Consider the following 21,736-nt stretch of genomic DNA (forward strand, 5'->3'; position numbering starts at 1 on the left):
TCCTAAAGTGGGGAGGGATCCTAATTCACCATAGAAAAATTTGGTTCCATTTGCTTGATTAGTTCTCGAGTTATGAGGAAATTTGTATTTCATTTGTATGGAAGCCCCCCCCCCCCTCTTAAAGGGGAGAAAAGTCATAATTTCTCTTCTAAAGAGGGGAGAGGTCTCAATTCACCATAGAAAAAATTCTTGTCTCCAAAAACACTCACATGCCAAATTTTGATCCATTTGCTTGATTAGTTCTCGAGTTATGCAGAAATTTGTGTTCCATTTGTATGGGAGCCCCCCTCTTAGTAGGGGGAGGGGTCTCTAACCATCATAAGAACCTTCCCTGGCCCCAAAAACCTCTACATGCAAATTTTCACGCCGATCGGTTCAGTAGGTTTCGATTCTATAAGGAACATCCCGACAGACAGACAGAAATTCATTTTTATATATAAGATATAAGAATGTTTTCCGACTCCCGCGGTAGTCTATTTCGTTTTAACGTTAAGAAAGTATTGAAGAATACGAAATATCGATCCTAAATATCGATTTGTGACGATGTCGTCATCGTTACAATACGAGTATAAATAAACTAAGCTAATAGAATAAAGCAAGCATTCTTATTCCGACTTTAAACTGGGTAGTCCATTCATTGCGACCCCTTAGGTCTCTCGATCCAAGGGCTGTCGTTGGATGACAAAAAGATATTCATGAAGACCTCCTAGGCTTTTCAGCTTTCGGAGGTTTATGCCAAATCTGGAGAATTGCTAATTGGCTAAGTATAGTGAAGTCCTCTAGGCCCACCAAGTGATGGGTGTTTGATGCTACCGCTGAAGAATAGAGAAATGAAAGTTGAGTTTCTACAAGTTTTTAGTTCAGATGTATAAAAATCAGCAGGATTTTTTTACAAAATCAGGATAAAAGAGCGAGAGCTACATATTAGGAAATACATAAAAAATCTGGATAATCCTGAAAAATCAGGAGCATTGGCATCTCTCCACCAGGTGATACCAGTGTATATTGCGAGTTTGTGATGTGATATTATTGAAATCTGGCTTAAGTTTTCAGAATGTCGCATAAGCCAGCGGCTCCGAAACCTTTTCTAGTTCGCAAACCCCCTGGCGGAATTCCGTATATTATTCTGCGGCGAGCAAAATTTTTGGCGAATGCCATGCAAAAGGGATGATTATACGACCTTCTGAAAACTAAAGCCAGAACAGACGCTTTGCGAGAAATTTTTTCGAAGTGTTACGTCTGGTAGTCTGTGCATGAAACACGTATTTTAGACATACTTTAAATTTTACTTACAATATTTATGTAAATGTGGTTCACAAGCTTACCTTGTTGCCTGCATTATCGGTAATGAATCTCAACTCTGATTCTTCTCCGTTTAAAATGATTGAAATGTTTTGCTGCCCAGGAGATTCTACAAAAGAAAATCAATTAGATTTTTGCAGATTAGAACACAGTTATTTACTCACGTAATGAACAGGGTAACCAACCTCTTTTGAACCCCATCTGTAGATGGGACTCAAAATAGGTTGGTTACCTTAATTCTCAACATGTTACCGGTTTGCAATTTCTTAAAATCTGTTATTTTGGATAATATTCAATATACGAATACAGCTTGCTTTGGTTAATGTATAATCGCTTAACTTGGATAGCGCTCATCAAATTACATAACGCGTTTAAGGGTAGAGTGTATGTATAAAAGTGTTACATGCCGTTAACCCACTTTACAAACGAGTAACGTATGTGGCGGATATGTCAAAAATTGGAAATTTCTGTAAGAATTTTTCAGATCGAGCGTCGTGTAAACACGCCACCGACAACCGATCGATTTACTCCTCCAGGTTTGGCATCGGTAACTTTTTGTTTATTTCGCTATCTATTCAAACGTAATGTCCCGATTTTTCAAAATAACCACAACTGGATTAGTGTATTTACTATCGGAAGGCTGAATTACTTCACTTTCCATCCATTCACGAATCTGTTTTTTTTTTCACATCTTTTTTTCAGCTCAGCCAAGCGTCGTGGGTTAACACTAACAACGCCATTCTCCTACGATTTATTTGTAGCGAAAACTGAATCGTTCGGTTAATTCTCCTCAACCATATCCAAGATGAGGTGGAAAGGAGAATAGGGGAGGAATCCTCGTCTATCCTCAACACGCCGACTCGTTGTGAGTCGACAAACGAAGATGTGGCTCCAACACTCTACTCACGGATCGAGATCCACTCTGACTGTGTACTGGAGGGTGGGCTGAAACAAAAGGAGAGCCGAACAGTTATGGCCAGTAGAATGGCTGTACAATCGCTCAAGCAATCTAAAAATATATAACGTCGAGTATGAGGGTTACTCAAAAGTCGCTGAGTCTCAATAAGAGAGATCTCAGCAAGCTTACCGGTCTTGCGACAGGACATTGTCCGAGTAAATATCATCTTCGGAATCTCGGTTTCGTACAAGATGATATTTAACCTCGGAACACTTACTCTGCAATCGTGGAGCACAAATAGTACGCAGACTGCAGTATCTCAAAAAGGGGAGATCTGGTTGGCGTCACCGATCAGGGTACTAGGTTCATAACCTAGTCATCCCTGATTGGCACATATCTCGCTCCAGCTACCAGCCTGTCACTTCCTCAATAAGTGAAAGATAAGCTTGAAGCGTATAGTAAAATAATAAAACGGGGCATACCACAATAGTTACTGGATACACAATAGTTACCAGTATCCAGTAATTACCATTAATAGGGCATACACAATAGTTACCAGTATTACAAAATACTGGATGCAATTGTAAGAGTACCCAACAGTAGAAGAGTAAGATTTCGATAGCGATACAAAACTGTTAATTCATAATCTCCAATTAACTTTCCAATGTGCTGGATGATCCAGCAGGGATGGGCGAACGGCTCACGAGCCGTTTAAGGTGAAATTAGCAGTCATCGATTCTGCCAATTTCAAAAGCAGTTTTTGTGTTTGAAACAAAAATTCTGTTCATGAAAATATATTCGCTGTGTTCAGATTGACAAGAAGAAAGCAGTATTTACATTTTTCAAATAGAACCCGTGTTCGGGCCCAAAAACTGTTTCCGAAATTGAGCTTTCCGACGAAAAGTTAATGGCTGCTAATTTTCCGTTAACTGAACCGGCTCACAAGAAAGATCGTTCAAACAATCGGCTCTAAAAAAACACAGTTCTTCAAACGTACCCGAAGGTAACAAGAAGTTACGTTAGTGAATCTTAATTTACCGAACCGTCAACTTAACGAACTAACGAACCGTGAAATATGAACCTCTCATTAGAATCGGTACGCAGCAGAAAATGAACGGTTCAGAGCCGCTCACACAAAAGAGCCGTTTTGCCCACCCTTTACTGGATCCACTTGTGTTCGAAGTATTGCCCGTGTTATTGGTACGCGCTACTCACTTTTGACGTAGGACTACATCTTTCAGGAAGGTAGCTGATATAGGGGGTAATTCCAAAAAATCTTTCTCGAAAAGTGGTCAGGTTTTGAACGCTAATAGCTTGGTGGTTTCCCGATCGATTTTCAATATTCTTTATAATTTACCCAAATGTAGAAAAGTATGGATTCTTGATGTTGACCTATTGAAAAATTGAAAATAATGAACCTATGTCATACCAGAATACTCACTTCGTGATTGTTTGTTGGGAATGACGTCATCAAAGTGGAAATGCGTTTTCACGCTTCGGTTTATAATTCAGTCAATTTTCAATAGATTTCCAAGATATTTACACCAATTGATCGGAAAATCAATTGAAAATACAGAAAACTATTGATTTTCAATGCGCGTCATTGAAAAATTGAATTATTTTCATATTTTTGCCTTCCCTCGTCAGTGCTTCCCTAGCACGGATGACCGAAATATATACGATATAAGCTATGGGTTAAGCTTCCTTATGATTGTATTTAATTTACGCCCTATAGAATCCGATCGAAAATTGTTGGGCTTCAGCTGTTGCTGCTTCCCACGGATAAGGCAACGAAGACATGCAAATTCACCAGGCGAGGTGTTGGAACTGGAGCACTCGTTTCGCTGCCGTAAAGGGATATCTGGCTGCTGAAGTTCTGGAATTGGCAGAAAATATGCTGCTCGCGACAACGAAACGATCAGAATTTTCGTCACTTGCAGCTGGCCATCCGCAACAACGAGCAGTTGAACAAATTGCTGTCCGGTGTCACCACTGCTCAGAGAAGTGTCTTTCCTAACATCCAAGCTGTTTTGTTGTTGCCCAAGAAGACGGAAAACAAGGCTTAAATTTTCAACATATCACGTCGACAAAATGTTCTTTTAAGGACAAAACATAATGTTCATGAAGATTTGAGGAATTTTCGCTCATTGATTTTAATTCTATTTAATTTAGTTTGATTCTAATTGTTCGCTTCTTATCAAACAATTTTAAACGATCACCTCTCGCGCTTCTGTTCGCTTGTTGCTGCTGGTTGAATTGGCCGTCTCGGAAGGTAAGATGCAGCCAACAAATATACCAGCTCCAAGTAAACCATGGGTTTAATAAAATAAAAGAGTTTTAGTAACATCTTTTGCATCTTCATATAAGAATTTGTTCGTTCTTCAAAGAACGGTTTTCGGTAATTGAGGAAACCTAGAAAACTTGGAACTTAGGGCTTTTCACTCGGTTTTCTTTAGCAACACAAATTTCACCAATGCTTCAGTAATAATACGTAGCGTAATTTTTCTTTGGCAGCAAAAGGCGAACGGCTCACTGGTAACTTTGCTCTTTTGTTCAGACTGAAATTGAAATGCTCTATTTTATTTTACGTACATGATGGAATGAAGGACCATGAAAAATAGGTGTGGCCGATTCTTGTCGCTTGCTCTGGTACATAAACATAACATAACACGTGGTAAGCCGGTGAACAGCATTATTCAAACGCTAGCTGAGCTACTGCCAACATCGTTTGCCAAGGCAAACGAAAGTCACGCTCGACACGTGGACTTTTGCAGTGTGTGTGCAGTGCAGTGTGTTAGAGCTGGAGCACACGTTTCGCTGCCGTGAAAAAAACCGCGTAAATTCCGAAATTCGCGTAAAAAAAACCAAAATTTTGCGTAAAGAAAATTGTAGATTTCAACACTACGCGAAAAAATAGGCGTTTTGGGGATATCCGCGTAAATTCCGAAAAGCGCGTAAAAAAACGCGTAAATTCCGTAAAACGCGTAAAAAACCGCGTAAATTCCGAAATTCGCGTAAAAACCGCGTAAATTCCGAAAATCGCGTAAACAAAACCGCGTAAATTTCTAAATTCGCGTAAAAAACCGCGTAAATTCCGAAATTCCCGTAAAATAACCGCGTAAATTCCGAAATTCGCGTAAAACTAGTCGCGTAAAAAAATCGCGTAAAAAAAATTGCGTAACCGCATAAAAAGCGACTTCAGTGTAGTTCCATATCGATGAGATTTGTTAAGCCTATATTAAACAGACATATTTTTGCTACGATTTCAGCATAAAACTTAATCCCAAATAATTTTAAAAGTCGTTGTAAATGTAAAATTTGTGATGCGTGTTGAGGCACCAGTTTTCGACCCCCAAAACCCAGTTTTCGCCATTTCTGTGCTCCGGTTTTCGCCACCCCCAGAAGCATCGTTTGTATCTTGTTCAAGTTTGAAAATTTATATTTATATTTCTCCCGCATTTCTTCTTTGCTAGTTTATGAAACAGGTAACACGATGGCCGAAACCCTAGAAAATCACACTCGCTGCCTCCTCAAGCTTTTTCAACGTCTCCAAATTAATAATATCAGACTCAATCGAAGTAAAATGAAGCTTTGCAAGACTGTTGTTAAGTTCTATGGTCATATTCTTACTGACAAAGGCCTGAAACCGGATGAAAGCAAAATATTAGCAATTCGTAACTACCCAACTCCTATTCATAGGAAAGCAGTACAGTCGGATTTCGAATTTGGCAACAAATGCGTGTCGCCTATGTTGCCAAAATCGAAACCATGCCAAAATCGAGACCCTTTTTCGATATGAAAAAATTTAATGTAAATGCTTTAGAAATTGACTAAATATCATTAATTAACGATTATAACCATTTTATGTTCAAAAAGTCCGACAAGAGCTATCCGTCCGGTGCAAATAAGTTATTGACACCCTGCGGTAAGACGTAGCCCTACGGCAATAAAAATATTATTGTTCGAAACCACATAACTTTTTTTTATGAACATACTCAGGGCATCATTTTTTCGTCATTTAAAGCATGTATGCGGAAACTGATTAATATTTAAGCATATTTTTGGAAAAGAAATATCTCGTGTTGCCAAAAACGGATACTTTTGTTGCCAAAATCGAGGCATGCCAAAATCGAACCATGCCAAATTCGAAATCCAACTGTACAGAGATTTATTGGAATGGTTAACTTAGTCGCTTTATCCCTAACCTAAGTGCTAATTTGACCGTATTGAGATGACTAATTTCAGTCAAAGAACCGTGGGTTTGGACGAAAAAAGAAGACGAGAAATTTCAACGTGTTAAATCTCTACCTCTATCTCTAGTGATACTAGAGCACTCTGTGATACTACGACGTTACTACACCATTGATTATCGAATGCGAAGCTAGTTCGTTTGGACTTGGGGTGGAAATCTTCCAGCAGGGAGGCGTAGTTGGCTATGCTCACAGAATAGAAGTGGAAGCAGAAATCCAAACACGTACACGCTACTTTCTACAGATACTAGCGAACCTGGCGGTAGCGAGTCACTTTTTTCCATGAAAACACACGAACGGATACTAATGCACACAAAAGCATGTGAAAGCTGCTATGCGATTGGTAACGAGCGTTCTGCTTACATTGCTGTTATTCCCTTCTATGCGAAAACCTTCCCAAAGAAAAATAAAAACAAAAAAGACTCTGTTACCAGTTTTGATCGCCGAATCGTTCGGACTTCCACTTCTGTTCTGTGCTATGCTTCAAGAACTATATCTACGACAGAATGGAAAACCAGACTTGTGAAAGCATGCATCGCTTCGGTAACCGTGCTAAAACATTCCCCTCCGTTCATAGGTCGCACGCTCGCGGTTTCGGTGTATTTCGCCTACTCTCGTTCGAACTAATGTGAAACCGCACCTCAGTGCCGATTTTTTTTGTTCGGTACAGTATTATGCGTGTTCAGTGCGCTCCGGGCCTTAAATTCGATCATTTTTACTGAGCAGCAGCAGCTGATATGGCACAAACATGGCATTGTGGAAGGCACCCGCTACCGTTCATAAGTTTTTACCGTATCGCACCAAGCAGTTATATAGGTTTTTTTAGTTAGCGCGCGAAACCGTGCCAGCTTACACCAGCCGGCACTTGCTAGAGCACGGCTAAAGCACAGCTAGAGAACGGAGTCCGAACGTCCTGACAACAGTCACGTACACCGAATATGAACGAATAAAAAAGAAAGCAAAGAACGAAATCATGCAAGCCGTCGTTGGTACGGTGCTCACCGGTGCTTAGCCGAAGACAAAGCACTTCGATCGGGTATTTGCGTTTTCGGGAAGCGTGCCAAAATGTAGCAACGCCAGTGCGTTCTAATATCAAAAGTACCCATTGCGGTGCCTACCCAAGTAACCAAGAGTTCGAATAATGGTGTCTAACGAGCGTTAAACAGCTTTATGTATATTAATCTGTAACTTGCTAAGCAGCGTCACTTTTAAGTAATTAACCGAACTTTCAAGCTGTCTTGAGTTCGCTGCATAGAACGCTAAGCAGCTTCGAAATAAACTGTCAAAAACTTAGAAAAAACTAAAATTTAGCAGCACTTCTATGTTCTATTTTTATACTTCTACCTAACTTCTATATTCGTTGCATTTGCCTGTTGTTGGGTTTGAACCCGGGTGTTCCGCGTTGCAAACCTATCTCGATCCACTGCGTCATTTTTGTCGTATACAAGCGATGTGAATTTTTCCAAAGAGTTTGTTCTTAAGTAAAAGTTCGTTTTTGAACTTGCACCAGCTTTATGCAGCGCGAGTTAATTATAGAACATAAACTTTGGAGCCAGGCAATTAACTAGTAGTGAGATACCGACAGCATATGCGACACAGCACAACACAATAAGGAAGAGCATTGCATTCTAATTTATATTTGTAATTAGAAATGGGCGAGGATTAAATTTATTCCAGTGAAATAAAAATAATTAATCTCAAATAGTTTAAGGTTCTGCTGGTTTGATCACCAGAAATTTAAACAAAAAAGTGGCCAGAAGGATTCACGCAGAACTTGTTAGCAACTAAAGTTACTTCAGAACTTCATGTAGCATCCTAATAGCTTTGAAGTATCTATGAAGTACTCACAGCACTTCTAAAAGCATTTAGTTCCACGTATACTTGATATACACTACTAATCAGCAAGTAAGTTCCACGGAACTGAATTTGAACCAATTGTGAACTTTCGAGTTCGCGTGTCAAGTAATATTCCAACTTCTGGTTGCTTGGGTATCTAGACGGGTAGCAGCCGTGCCGCACCGGACGGTGTTTATAACAAGTCTGAACGTAACTACGCGCAAATAGAAAAAGAGTCGCTTGTGTAAGATTCGATCAACTTATTGTTGGGAATGTGCAGACAATTGTCAGAACCGATCATAAACCTTTAGTAAGCGGGAAAGATAACATTGTGGCGGGTGCAATAATCAGAGCACCCAGCGATGTTGACAATCCATTCGTGTCTAAAAAACAAAATATATACCGCATTTTCAACGAGATCGAGAAAATTGACTCTAAAATATTTTTGAGAGTACCGGACGAGCGTTTAAAAGAAATTCAGGCGGAGACAACCCGTGATTTTTCCCTGAAACTGTTAATAAAGTACATACAAGATGGATGGCCAATTTCTATAGATAAAGTACCGGATGCAGTGAAAATATACTTCAAATATAGACACTAAATGTCCGCCGCAGATGGTTTTGTGTTTAGAAATGACCGTATCGTCATTCCTTTTTCCATTCGTAAAAAAATGATTAATAAGGTTCATATCAGTCACAATGGGGTAGAATCACCTTTAAATTTGGCCAGAGCTAATATATTCTGGCCCGGGATGAGTCTACAAATAAAAGAAACAATTAAAGAATGTGGATGTGCCAAATACGGGGCATCACAGGCAGCCCCTCCTATGAAAAGCTATCAGATACCACTATAATATCCTTTTCAAATAGTGTCGATAGATATATTTTTCGCCAGCTACCGTGGGAAGAAGCGATCCTTTCTAGTAACGGTCGATCATAACTCCGATTTTTTTGAAGTCGATGAGCTTAAAGATTTGACTCCTCACGATAAATCTGGCTTTAGTTTTCAGAAGGTCGCATAATCAACCCTTTTACATGCATTATGCGACCTTTTGAAAACTGAAGCCAGAAATGTCTGCAAAATGAACTTTGCTCGCCACGTAAGACCCCAAATAGTAATATCGGACAACGGCACTAATTTTGTGAACAAGCAATTCGCTATGTGCGCGAAACGGTGCTGCCACCAAGTTTGTTCTATTTGTGAAGTCTGTGCACAGGTCTTTTAAAGAGTGAAAAGGATAGACAAAACTTTGCGCCAAATCTTCACAAACTTTCCATATGGCAGTTCCATGAGAGTACAAGAGATCGATTTGTGCTTACATAGCGAATGGACTCAGTTTGCAAAGGATTAGGACTTTCTTCATTCGACTTCGTCTCCTCATCATCAACAGGCGAATGGCAAGGCTGAAGCAGCAGTCAAAATAGCAAAAGGTTTAATGACGAAGGCAGAAGAGTCAAACGCCGAATTTTTGGTACGCGCTGCTGCATTGTCAAAACGTTCCCAATAAGATCGCATCGAGCCCTATTGCACATTTATTTTCAACGAGTACGCGATGTGGTGTTCCCATGACAATTGCTAGTCTATGCCAGAAAGTTGTAGAGAACTTAAAAATTAGATAAATACATACAAACAAAAATTACCAATAAACTTTATATAGAACTAGCTGACCCGACAAACTTCGTATTGCCACAAATTAACCTGTGTTGTACATAAATCATGAATCTCGGATGATCTTTGTCACAATCTCGAGTTTTGCAAGCCCGCCAGTGGGCGGCGCTTCCGACGGCGGGTCACCGGCAACACTCGCGACCGTCTCGTCCTGAATGATCTAGTGTTACTATAGATAGTTTTTGTGGTCTTGTATTGACTAATGTTTTATGGAAGAGTCTCGAATTTCTCGAGTTCGATTAGTTTTTGAGTTTCGCAAAAATTTCTGTTTTATTTGTATGAGAGTCCATGTCCCCCTACCACAGGGGTGAGAGGTCTACTATCGTAAAATAAATTCAAGACTCCAAAATCTCCCATATGCCAAATTTGGTTCCATTTGCTTGATTAGTTCTCAAGTTATAAGGAAATTTGAATTTCATTTGTATGGGAGCTCCCCTCTTAAAAGGGGAAGGGGTCGTAATTCACCATAGAAAAAATTTCTGCCATCTAAAACTCCCACATGCCAAATTTGGTTCCATTTGATTGATTAGTTCTCGAGATAAGAGGAAATTTGCATTTCATTTGTATGGAAGCCCACCCTCTTAAAGGGGAGATGGGCCATAACTCGCTTACTAAAGAAGAGAGGGGTCTCAGTTCACCATAGAAAAAACCCTACTAGCACGGTTGTTACAAAGTTGTTGTGGTAACCGAAATATGACTAATTTCAGTCGTAATCCGGTTGCTTCAACTAAATGGGCCTATAGTGTGCTACTTGGGAAATCTTGTGTCCAAAACCACTTACATGTCAAATTTGGTTCCATTTGCTTGATTAGTTCTCGAATTATGAGGAAATTTGTATTTCATTTGTGTAGAAGCACCCCCTCTTAAAGTTGGGAGGGGTCCTAATTCACCATAGAAAATATTTTTGTCTCCAGAAACCTCCACATGCCAAATTTGGTTCTATTTGCTTGATTAGTTCTCGAGTAATGAGGAAATTTGAATTTCATTTGTATATACCCCCTCTTAAAGTTGGGAAGGGTCCTCTCCTAAAGCGAGGAGGGGTCCCAGTTCATCATAGAAAAAATTTTTGTCTCCAAAAACACCCACGTGTCAAATTTGGTTCCATTTGCTTGATTAGTTCTCGAGTTATGAGCAAATTTGTATTTCGTTTGTATAGGAGCCCCCCTCCTAAAGTGGGGAGGGGTCCCAATTCATCATAGAAAAAAATTTTGTCTCCAAAAACTCCCACGTGCCAAATTTTGTTCCATTTGCTTGATTAGTTCTCGAGTTATGAGGAAATTTATATTTCGTTTGTATAGGAGCCCCCCTCTTAAAGTGGGGAGGGGTCCTTATTTACCATAGAAAATATTCTTGCCCTTGAAAACTTTCACATGCCAAATATTGTTCCATTTGCTTGATTAGTTCTTCAGTTATGAGGAAATTTGTATTTCATGTGTATAGGATCCCCCCCTCCTAAAACGGGGAGGGGTCCCAATTCATAATAGAAAAAATTTTTGTCTCCAAAAACACCCACATGCCAAATTTGGTTCCATTTGCTTAATTACTTCTCGAGTTATGAGGAAAATTGTGTTTCCTTGGTACAGGAGCCCCCCTTCTTAAAGTGGGGAGCTGTCCTAATTTACTATAGAATATATTCTTGCCTCGAAAACCTTCACATGCCAAATTTGGTTCCATTTGCTTGATTAGTTCTCGAGTTATGAGAAAATTTGTATGGAAGCCCCCCCTTTTAAAGAGGAGAGGAGTTATAATTCCCCTTATAAAGAGGGGAGGGGTCTCAATTCACCATAGAATAAATTCTTGTCACCGAAAACACCCACATGCCAAATTTTGTTCTATTTGCTTGATTAGTTGACGAGTTATGCAGAAATTTGTGTTTCATTTGTATGGGAGCCCCCCCTCTTAGTGGGGGGAGAGGTTTCTAACCATCACTAAAACTTTTCCTGGCCCAAAAAACCTCTACATGCATATTTTCATGCCGATTGGTTCAGTAGTCTTCGATTCTATAAGGAACATACGGACAGACAGACAGACAGACAGAAATCCTTCTTTATAGGTATAGATTGTCAAAATAATGCCTAAGACTAGATTTTAGATTTTGGAGATCATTGTAGATAGCCATTATTCTATATATGGGCTCGTTCCGGGCGTAATTTTGCGACCTGTTTGATAGCTGGAAAGGCCTAACCCTTCTTAGGCTGGTTCTGCCTTCATAGCGCGTCACTTAGCTACACAAATATGGAGCATTATATTTTCCAGAAACAACGTTTTTAAGGAACAAAAAGTCTAAAACTCTACGATCGCTCAGACTATTTATTCCTACTAATAAGCATAAAGATCGGTAGGCAGGCATTTCGTCCCTCCAACCAAGATTACGCAATGCATATCGCACAATCTTTTTCTGTGCTCACTCAATTCGATTTATGTATACGTTATAAATTGGTCGCCACACCACGCTTGTATACTCAATGGTCGTGCGAACCAAACCGTTCCATTATATATTGTGATTATCGTATACGGATCATCTAGTTCGCGGCTGAATCGTTTCACCATGCTAAATAAAAAGTTCGCTTTCGTTACAATTTTTTAGATATGTTTACTGAAGGTTAATTCACTGTCCACTTCCACACCTAAATCACAGTGGCAAGTCTTCCTTGGAACTACATCTGTACCGAGATGGTATTCATACTCAATTTTACTGGATCTGCGACCGAATGAAATAACATTACACTTGGAAACGTTTACTTTTAGCCCAAACGATTCACAGAAGTGGAGAAACTGGTTTAAGTTCTCCTGGAGAATCATACAATCCTTCGTATCACGGACAGATATAAATATTTTTACATCATCAGCATAAATTAATACGAATACATCGACTAGCACATCTGGAAGTTCATTCATGGCAACAACGAACAATAGAGTCTGAAGCAGTCGGGTCAAGCGGTTAAGTCGAACAGTTAAGTCGAACAGTTAAGAGGAGCAGTTCATTCGAGCAGCTGAGTCGAGTAGTCCAATCGAACAGTTTATTCGAGCAGTTGAGTCGAGTAGTCCAGTTGAGCAATTGAGTCGAGCAGTCGAGTTGAGTAATTCAGTCGAGCAGTTGAATCGAGCAGTTAAGTCGAGCTGTCGAATCAAACAGAAGTCAAGCAGTTGAGTCGAGCAGTCAAATCGAGCAGTTAAATCAAGCTGTTCAGTCAAGCAGTTCAGCCAACCAGTTGAGTCGAGCAGTCGAGTTGGGCAGTTGAACAGAGCGGTCGAGTCGACCAGTTGAGCAATCAAGCAGTCCAGTCAAGCAGTTAAGTCGAGTAGTCCAGTCGAGCAGTTCAATCGTGCAGTTAAGTCGAGCAGTTGGTTCGAGTAGTGAGTCAAGCAGTCGAATCGAGTAGCTCAGTCGAGTAGTCCACTCGAGCAGTTAAATCGAGCCGTTCAGTCAAGCAGTCAAGTCGATCAGTCCAATCAAACAGTTGAGTCGAGCAGTCGAATCGAACAGTTGAGTCGAGCAGTTCAGTTAAGCAGTCCATTCGAGCAATCAAATCGAGCAGTCTAATCGACCAGTCCAGTCGAGCAGTCTAGTCAACCAGTTGAGCAATCGAGCAGCCCATCAGTCTACCAGTGAGGTGACTGAGAATACCCATTGCTACACGCTTAAAAAATTTGACCCACTTTCACGAAAAGTGGAACAGCTCAAAACATGCGTATATTTTACACACTATTTTGAGTAACTCTTACTCCTTTTATGAGTTCCACCGTAGAAGCTCATTAATGAGCAATATTTACTCAAAAATGAGTGCCATTTCACCCAAAACTGAGTAGTACTTACACAAATTACGAGTAAATTTAACTCAGTTATGAGGTCGACCTAAACTACTCAGAATTTAGAAATTGCCATTACTCAAATTTTTGGGCTGTTCCACTTTTTGTCATAGTGAGTCGGTTTTTACTCATTTTTGAGTTGAAAGTCACTCATTTCTGTATTAATCTTATTCATTCGCGGGTTAAATTTTTTAAGCGTGTACTAAAACATGACGTCCTGTCAGGGACCTGTTTTTAGTTACCGATAAGCCTCTTATGACGTCCTGTCAGAGACCTGGAAATCCAGTTAAGTAGTGAAGTGGAAATACGTCAAGGAATAAATAAAACGATGCTGCAACTATATGAAAGCTTTCTCCCTTGTTCCCCCTTTCTTCATTCACCAAACGGACGCGAAGGAAGTACCTAACTTCCAATCCAGCAACTACAGCATCGGTATACGGGTACCCCGTTGTCCTTCTACGTAGGTAACAATCGTCGCCCACATAACGGTTAAATCTATTCCAGTGGGTTTCGAGCATATTGAAATAATTCGGGCAATATTGAAATTTCCGAAGAAAATCCCCACTGTTCTGGCTTCATGCCAGTTTATATAAAGAATCTGAATATTTCAAAATATTAGTCATATACGTACCCTTCGTATCATAAGCATTGATGCATTCCGAAGATCTAAATTGTGATAGCAGAGCTCCTTTTCCGACACCGGGAGCGCCGACCATTGCTACTTGATATGAGTCGATGGGTCCACTGTTAGGAGGTAGTACTTCTTGCGGAGCACACATTGGACTTGTAGGAGCTAAACTATTGCTTCTTGATCTTCGTCTTCTAAACGAGTCTCCACGATTAACAACGCCTACACAAGAAAAAAAAATGTGAATATTGATGAAGTCGAATGAAAACTAACTAGACCATATTGCAGAAGCAGACCTAGTCTCAAAATAATGCGAGTGGTTGAAACACAAAGTCATTTGTTCCTAAAGTGTGGAATGCTGAATCGTGACATACCATTTGCTTGTCGACAAATCATCTAAGGTAACGGTCTGTTTCGTCCTAATATGGAAAATAATAGAGCATTTTACGTGACAAGCGAAATAGTAACTGTGTTTTGCATTTTTCAAATTTGCGTTCAGTCAAAAGGAACCAGGTACAATTTATTTTAACCCAGCCACGTAGCCAGGGGGGCTGGGGGATTTACCACATAGTTGCGATAAAATCTTTTGAAAATTTCCCGCGCTATTTATGCACGGATAAACAAGACGAAATGTCAAAACTACTTTAATTAACACTGTACATTAATAGTATTCAATATGCACTAAAAATCTAAAACTATTTTTCAAGTACTGTTAACTAAGTGTCTGGTACTTTGTGTGTAAAGTTTAATTCACTCGTCGATTTCTGATTTTTCATCAACAAATTAAATTACGTTATCAGGTAAAAAAGTTATCATGAAAATCTCGCAAATAAAGTTAATATAGATATAAAGCAAATAATGGATTGGAGCTAACCGCCCAGTTAGCATCGAGGTACGATGCTGGTCTAACAAGCCAATCTCGGCTAGGCGGTACTGCTAGATAGAGTCAGTAGGATTGTTGCACTAGCCCCGTATCTGTCCTGTACTCTAACAGCCGGCTGCAAAGTCTGTCTATATAAAAGGGTCAAGTTTTAGAAAGACGTTTAAGCATAAGACTTTACCTTTTGAATTGGAGTAACTCAAATGGTATTCGATTGAATGCTGGAAAAACTCAGGCAATCATTTTCAGAACGAAGAGAATGGTTCTTGATGAAGTTGCTCAAATTATGGTTGGTGACGAAATTAAACCCTATTCATCAGTAGTTAGTCAAAAACTAAGATAGGGTCAGTAGGATTGTTGCACTATCCCCGTAATTGCCCTGTACTCTAATAACAGGCTGTGAAGTCTCTCGACAAAGAAGGGTCAAGCCTTAGAAATACGTTTAAGCCCAAGTCTTTGCTTTATAATCAAAAACTTGGGCATACCCATGGATAGTTATATGCAATGGGACACCCAAATATCAGCCGTGTGTAAGAAAGTTTCGGGTCGATGTAATCATTAGTTATACTACGCCATCACACTTTTCAAGCAATACGATCACAACTAGCCAGAACTCGTATAGCTCCTTTATTCGAATATGGTAGTGTCCTAGACGCACGTTACGTTAGATACGAAAATTTTGAAAAACTTAAGTTGGTTTTCAATTCCGTCACTCGTTACGTCCATAATATTCGCCGTTTTGATCATATTTCAAGTCTTCGAAACTCATTGATCGGCTGTATATTTAAATATTTTCTCAACTTGTCCTCAAACATTCAAAATACTGTTTGATGGGCCAATTTATTTTTCAAACTTCCTTAGTGTAATGTTAATGTATTGGTAAATATTACTGCTGACAAAAGAAGCGTTTCAGCCCAAACACCAGGATTAAATTGCTTATAACGTGACGAAACTAGTACTGTAAAAAGTCGTCAACATTGATTAAAGGAACTTTGTAGAAAACATTTGTGATTTCGAAAGCTTGCACTAAAAGCGATATGAAAAATTGTCTGCATATACACGCGCAATGCTCGAAACATTTAACCCAATTCCTCCCAGCGTTGCGAAAACGCAACGCACTTTCACTCGATTCTAGAAAAGACCCGGTTTCAGATATGAACTTGGACCCTGAGAAACAAAGAAAGTTTGAAAAAAAATCTAATCGACCTGTTTTTGCTCAAAGGTCAGATGTCACATGTAACATAATTACAGCTGTGACAAAGCAACAGGTTTTGCTATTTTTCAGGCAGTTAAGGAAAAATGTTCATAAACCCGATTTTATCTCTATTAACGCTTGACCTATTAATCAGTGTTAGTAAGAATCGGTTGCTTGCCAAAAAAAAACTTTGTTTCATAATTTCAATTATTTTTGTAATTTTAAGATAGGTTTTAAGCTTTGCGTAGCGAAAACGCAACGCTACGAAGAAACGATATTCAAAATTTGCAACGGGAACGTTTGTTTTCGTTCGTTCACTGCGGTGTTGCTTTTTAGTAAACAACTGAATGTAAATCTTATCTTTCGCTAATTCAAAATATCCCGGAAACATTATAAAAGTTTACATAAATACAATTCGCAGCTTCAAACACTGATGGCATATGGAGCAGCCGTTGTGATAAGAGCGTAATAAAATCGTTAAAGTAACTTTGCCTCCAGAATATCTGGAGGAATTGAGTGACAGCATCGACGGTTTCATGTACCCAAATTTAATGTTACAACCTTTCCAGAACGTGTTGGTAGGCATTCAATCATCTGCGATGACATGCATTTAGGATTCAACCTGCATACTATGCGTCTAGTGCAAAGACGGTCTCCAACCCATAGGTTTCGATATCTATCTTAAAACATAACATGTAATACCTTACTCGTTTATTTAATCTTTACTAATACTCAAAATACAAAAAAAAAATCCCAAGTTTGATTTAACGGTAAAGAAGTATTGCCATCCGGGATGACATTGTGCCATAAACCAACAATGTTTGTTTATAAAAATACATTAGATCTATGCAAATTGATGGCTCAAATTCAACATGATTTGAAACATGACATATTTATTCATAACATGGAATGGAACACAAATAATATTAGCGAACAGTTTAGCTTAAAAAAGGTTTCAAACTTTAGAGTCAAAAATGCTGGGAAAATACGTTGACAATAAATGATCCATATAAACAGACCCAAACAAGAAATCGCATCAACTTGCTATTCTGAAGATAGATAAAGTATTCATTTATAATGTATTGAAAGGTTATTATGCCTTGGACGGCTTTTGATTACCAAAATATTTTTTTTTTTCAAAACATTGCACTTTTCGAGCTTCACAAGGTGATATTGTGTCAAACTTTAACGTTCGATTAAGCGTGTAATTTTAATATTTCCAATGTTCATTGTAACTAAACCATCTTTGTGACAGCTGTTAACTAAACATTGAGGTATATATTGACAGGCTTTGCATCAACTTAAACGCTAAATTGTGTGTATAACAAGCTGAAGAACAAAAATATATGCTTTTTTGGCACAATCTCATCCCGACAGACGGTATGAAGTATTTATATTCACAAATGAAGGTATGCAAAAACGGTATACCCTTAACGCCCAGCGTTGCGTTTTCGCAACGCAACGTTGCGGGACACAGGGTAATACATGTCAGCGACTTTTTCTTAGTTGACCTAAAGGAGAATTTTCCTGAAAGTTCCCTGCTGAGAAAAGTGTGGGGCTTAATGGGTTAATTCGTTGACTTACCCTGCTTCGAAGAGCTAAAAGTTCTCAGTCTATAGTTATCATCATCATCCTGATCATTGATTTGAAGGTGTTGCATGTTTATTTGTGGTACATCTAAAAAGGCGTTTGACTTTCTAGTAGCTGCAATAAAAAAATATTGTTTTTAATTCTGTTTGGAAGATAACATTTGTTAAACGATTGAATTTGTTGTGAAATATATAAAGGGGCTTTACTACAAAATCATAAACGCGGAGTTTTAACCGCGGAACGGTCAAATTTATGCATGCACAAATATTAAGGTCATCATATCTATGCTCCTGAGTATTGTGTTACTTTACCAGTCTTTCATTTGAGTTTCTTGAGATAAACTAAAAGCTTGGGTGGCGGATATAAAGAAACTAGAATAAAAGAATTGACATTGGAACTCAGTCACTCACCAGTCACTGTCATCATTAAACTCTAGGACTCTAGTACGTGACACGTTGTACTAAAAAAGAGTTAATTTATCAAAAAAGAGCCAGCTTCCTGATTGGCTGATTTCTAGCCTGCGGATACGATAAAGACTATAAACTACAGAGGCGACAATACACTCACCGTTTAAATCAAAACGGGATATTCCCCTGCCAAATATTCAGGGCCCAGCTAATTATCATGTAACACAAAATTCGAGTGCCACGTGTAGAAATGACAACCTCCATTTTTTTGACAAATTTGAGTTTAAAGATCTCAAAAGCATACGTACATGTTGCACAATACAGAATTAGCACTGGTCAACATGGTTTAAGGTGGTTAATGTCCACTAGGGCCAAATTAATTAATTCCACAATACACCCACTCACTTTATCACCCATTCACATCACCATTTTGTCTTCCAACATCTATTTCCGGACCTTTTACACTATTTCCATTGTAGAAAGATATCCCAATCCTTGTTGCCCTTCCCGTCCCCTCCACTTGTACACTGCTTTCGTTTCGGAGATAGCAATATTGAAAGGAAATAAAACCCTTTTCTCTTAGTTGCATTTTCCCTTATGTCAAGTTTGCTGAAGTATAGTTCAGGAGTTTCGGAGTCATGGAACACATCACACATACTATACGTAACATACAAACATTGAAATTTATATTTACAAATCTGTTGCTTGAGATTTGTCAAAAGATCTAATATGCAAATGAGAGATTCTCTTCGTATCCCATCTCTTACGCTTATCCCGCTGCATGAAACGCTTATCCCGAAGCATGAAACGGATGATGGTATTATTGGCTAATCTTTCAGAAAAATAGGGTTGAAATGCGTCTAAGTCGCCTTGAGAAGGGTAAGAGAGGAGACGCAGAGAATCTTTTATATTCACATTTGTCGACTAACATTATGAAAGGACGAATAAGCCAAACGTCAAGCAAACCTAGTTAGAGTTAATTTTCCTAACTGCTCCAGCAAAAAATAACTCTTACTCGGTTTGTTTGACGTCTGGCTTATTGACCCCTTTCTAATGTTAATCGACATTTGGCCTTTTGCATGTTGTTGTTAGTGAAATATACAGACAAGTCTTATCTCAAATCCAAATTGAAGGATAAAAAGTTCCATTCAACCGATTAATTAAACATATTAAATCAATGTTTAAGAAGTCGTTTTATTCATTTTATATAATATTATAAAAGAAGAATGTATTATAATAAAATAGGAGTTTTACAAGTAAATTTATACGTTGATGGAGCACCAAACGATATTTTACATTAGAATGTATTGCGGATTTTCGGCTTTCCAGTCAGTTTTATATTGAAAACGGCTTTTTTATACTGCCTGACGTTTCGGCCTTTGGTTTTGGCCTTTTTACATTAGAATGTTAGAACATATTCGTACGTGTATGCAGTCCAGGCACTCAGACTGCATAAACTTACGAATACGATAATCCTGCATGTGAGCAAAGTCATGTTCGGCGCACCAAGTCTACGGCGCACGACTCTGCTGAACATTTCCAAATACTCATTTCAAACACTCCATGTTCGTATGCGGAGGGGACATGGCCAACTAAAAATTAAAGAAACACTGCAAACTTTTCTACCTATTTATTCTGGTACTAATGTTGCAATGATCGAACCGTGGGAAGTGGATGAAAAACAATCATACATACATATGGGTAATTCCACGCGAAATGTCCGAGCCCCGTGTAATAGACCTTCACGAATTTGAACCAAATTTCGCCAGATTGTTCGTTTTCCTTTGTTGTCAAAACCTCTTATTTTCTTTTGCAGATTTTTTTACATAAGAATCACTGATCGCCCCGACATATTCTTTGCCAATCCCGAGATACAGCGTTTTAAAGCAAGCAATACCCTATTTTTATGTATTTTTTTTTTGCTTATAACTCCGGAAATATTAAGTTTAGAAAGACACTATTTTCACATTTTCAAAGAAAATCACCCAAGGAATTCGAAAAAGATATTATTTTTGAGCACCAGTGCTGCCAAATATTTTTAAACTCAATTTGAAAACTAAATTTACATTTTTCTCTAAATGAAGACAATTTTATCTCATGAATTTCAACTTCAGTTAGTTGTTTGATCATAGCCTTGTAAACTGTTTTTCATCTCGCTAATAGACATGAACTTTTACCTTCCTTGTTTATTGCGTTTATTGTTGCTAAGAGACTTATATTCCCTTAATTAATGTTACTAATCATGCGGGAAACTGAAAAGCTGGCAACAGTTTTAAGAAAAACTTTGCTATATATTGTATAAATCGGGAAAGGCAAAGTAGTTTTACATTGCCTAGAGAATTACCGCTTCAAAAATAAGTTAGTTTGCTTATAGTTTTACATAAAAATGGGGTACTGCTTGATTTAAAACGCTGTATCTCGGGATCGGCAAAAGAATATTTCGGGGCAATGAGCGATTCGTATGTAAAAAAATCTGCGGAACCCGATGAAGTTGAAACTATTAAATAAAATTATCTCCATTGAGAGAAAAATGTAAATTTAGTTTTCAAATTGAGTTTAAAAATGTTTGGCAACACTGGTGCTCAAAAATAAGACCTTTTTCGAATTCCTTGGATGATTTCCTTTGAAAATGTAAAAATATTGTTTTTCTAAACTCAATATTTACGGAGATATAAGCAAAAGAAAATAAGAGGTTTTGACAAAATCGGGTATTTTCCTTAAAAATGGAGGCGCTCCCATTAATCGAGAGAACGTTCGATCCGTACCAAATTTTGGATTTTTGCTTTCTGACCGAAAACGAACAATTTGGCAAAATTTGGTTCAAATCCGTGAAGATCGATTACACGTTTGAACTTTTTCTCGATCACTTGGCGTGGAATGACTCATATAGTAATTCCAGTGCCACGTGCAACAAACTTGAGCCAATAAAATGCACTACTGACGAATTTCACGCCAACTCGATCAGAGGTTGGCATGACCCTCTCAGTTTTTAATGAAATGTATAACTCGAAAACAAAAAAAAGATTTATGAGTGACGTTTAGAAAATGTTCTGAATTTTCATAAAAAAAAACTTTTTTCCCTTCAATATGCCCATTTTGCAATGTATTGAAGACTTGCAGGTCATATAATTGTCTAAATGTCTAACTTCAAAAAAAAATCAATAGTTTCTGAGATGGCCTTTTTTGGAAAATCGATTTTTAGTTTTTAACATACTTTTTTCTCAGTGTAGAAATATTTTTTTCAAGAAAATTCAGAACATTTTCTAAAAGTC

The 21,736-nt window shown here is 38.4% G+C and overlaps 1 protein-coding gene across 1 annotated transcript in view; it reads right to left on the minus strand.

Moving 5' to 3' along the window:
* The window catches only part of LOC128736897 (GTP-binding protein RAD), a 90,059-nt gene that overhangs the window by 40,507 nt on the left and 27,816 nt on the right, over positions 1-21,736 (minus strand). The window contains exons 4-6 of the mRNA XM_053831398.1: positions 18,052-18,171; positions 14,396-14,614; positions 1,326-1,411 (exon numbers count right to left, since the gene is read on the minus strand). Coding sequence (XP_053687373.1) covers positions 1,326-1,411; positions 14,396-14,614; positions 18,052-18,171 — 425 coding nt within the window. The remainder of the gene's footprint in view (positions 1-1,325; positions 1,412-14,395; positions 14,615-18,051; positions 18,172-21,736) is intronic.

Source organism: Sabethes cyaneus, chromosome 2 (assembly GCF_943734655.1).
Source record: "Sabethes cyaneus chromosome 2, idSabCyanKW18_F2, whole genome shotgun sequence".
Classification (NCBI taxonomy): Eukaryota; Metazoa; Arthropoda; class Insecta; order Diptera; family Culicidae; genus Sabethes; species Sabethes cyaneus.